The sequence below is a fragment of the Trichoderma harzianum genome (assembly GCF_003025095.1).
Source record: "Trichoderma harzianum CBS 226.95 unplaced genomic scaffold M431scaffold_444, whole genome shotgun sequence".
NCBI lineage: Eukaryota > Fungi > Ascomycota > Sordariomycetes > Hypocreales > Hypocreaceae > Trichoderma > Trichoderma harzianum.
This window is the reverse complement of record NW_020209692.1, coordinates 1-1643: the sequence shown is the minus strand read 5'-3', so window position 1 is coordinate 1643 and position 1643 is coordinate 1. Positions and strand designations below refer to the sequence as shown.

The following is a 1643-nucleotide window of genomic DNA, read 5'->3' as shown; positions in this document are numbered from 1 at the left end:
GCATCTGCGTCTTCTATCTCGGCTTCTTCGAACTCGTCATAAGTCCTTTTGCCGACGTTTGCTTTGCTCACTGCCGTTCTTGTTCCTGTTTCTTCCACTTTGATTCCCACATATGGCCTAAACTCGGTTTCTGTTTTGGCTGCAGCTTCATTTTCGGCTCCGATTCCCCTTTCCGTCGCTGTCTCCCAGCTCGCTTCTGTCTCTGCTTTAACACTTGCATCGTCGTTCATTTCCACACTATACTCAGATCTCGGAGGCGCCTCCATGCGGTATGGTACCCACTGCCCAAACACTTCATTCAGGATGCCATCTTGAGGAACAATAGAAGCTTGACCGGGAGGAGGAAACACTTCTTGTAGGATGACACCTTCAGGAGCAGCAGGAGCTTGGACGGGAAGAGGAAACACGTCTTGCAGGATGACATCTTCGGGAACAACAGGAGCCTGACCGGGAGGAATCAACACTTCTTGTAGAATGACACCTTCAGGAGCAGCAGGAGCATAACCGGGAGGAGGAAATACTTCTTGCAAGATGATATCTTGAGGAACAACAGGAGCTTGACTGGGAGGAGGAAACGAGTCTTTCAGAATGGCATCCTCAAAAACAACGGGAGCATGATCGGGAGCAGGAAACGATTCTTTCAAGATGACGTCCTCAGGAAAAAGAGAAGCTTGACGGAAAGGAGTAAATGATTCTTTCAGGATAACATCTTTAGAAACAGCAGGAGCATTATCAGGAGGAGGGAACGGTTCTTCCAGGATGACATCTCCAGGAATAACAGGAGCATGATCGGGAGCAGGGAACACTTCCTGCAGGATAACATCTTCAGGAATAACAGGAGCTTGACCGGAAGGAGGAAATGATTCTTCCAGGATGACATCTCCAGGAATAAAAGGATCCTGACCGGGAAGACCAAATAAGTCGTTCATGATGAAACCTTCAGGAACAACAGGAACTTGACCGAGAAGAGAACATAATTCCTTCAAGGTGGCGCCTTCAGGGACAACAGGAACTTGACCGGCAAGAGGAAATCCCGACATTTGGCCCGTCAAGCCCGGCTCCAGATCCAGTTGTGGCGGTATAAATCCCCGTCCGCTACCAATAGGAAGTTCATCCATATCGACATCGTCGACATCGATGCAAAGAGGAATTGTGATTGAGCTGTCTGAATCGCGTCTTCTTGCACGGTAAAAATCTCCCCAGTCCGAAATGCTTTCCATCATAGATACTTCGGAATCATTACCAAACTCAGAACTCGTATAAGGCGTACGCATGACAGTGTCGTCGCCATCGAAGATTGTGAGATTGTCCAATGTGTCGCTCAAGTCCGATGTAGAGTCTCCAAAGCTCTCCTTTTCCTGCTCCTTCTTCTTTCTCTCCTTTTCCTGCTCAGCCTCTAGCTCTTCCAATGCAAATGTCGGCCAGTCTGCGGGATCTATGCCCCAAGATTCGAGCTCAGGGTACAGAATTTCACGTAAACTGCGAGGCTTCACATCGTCGTATTTTATCTCCTCCTCCGTGACATGTTTGATCGCGCCTCCTTTGAGCAGTCTGTTTTTTTGTGGATGAAAGCATCCGTCATCGCTTTCTCGTTTTCTCTTCTTGCCTCTGATGCCTGACAACCTAAACATTCGGCCCCTCAA

General features: G+C 48.4%; 1 protein-coding gene across 1 annotated transcript; it reads right to left on the bottom strand.

Annotated features, from left to right (window-relative positions):
- Nucleotides 1-13: 13 nt before the first annotated feature.
- On the bottom strand, nucleotides 14-1631 carry M431DRAFT_11962 (hypothetical protein; the record flags this gene model as incomplete). Its single annotated transcript, XM_024912077.1, has 2 exons — nucleotides 14-25; nucleotides 72-1631. The coding sequence occupies 2 exons, from the start codon at nucleotides 1629-1631 to the stop codon at nucleotides 14-16; spliced, it is 1572 nt and encodes a 523-aa protein (XP_024766929.1).
- Between the last annotated feature and the right edge of the window lie 12 nt (nucleotides 1632-1643).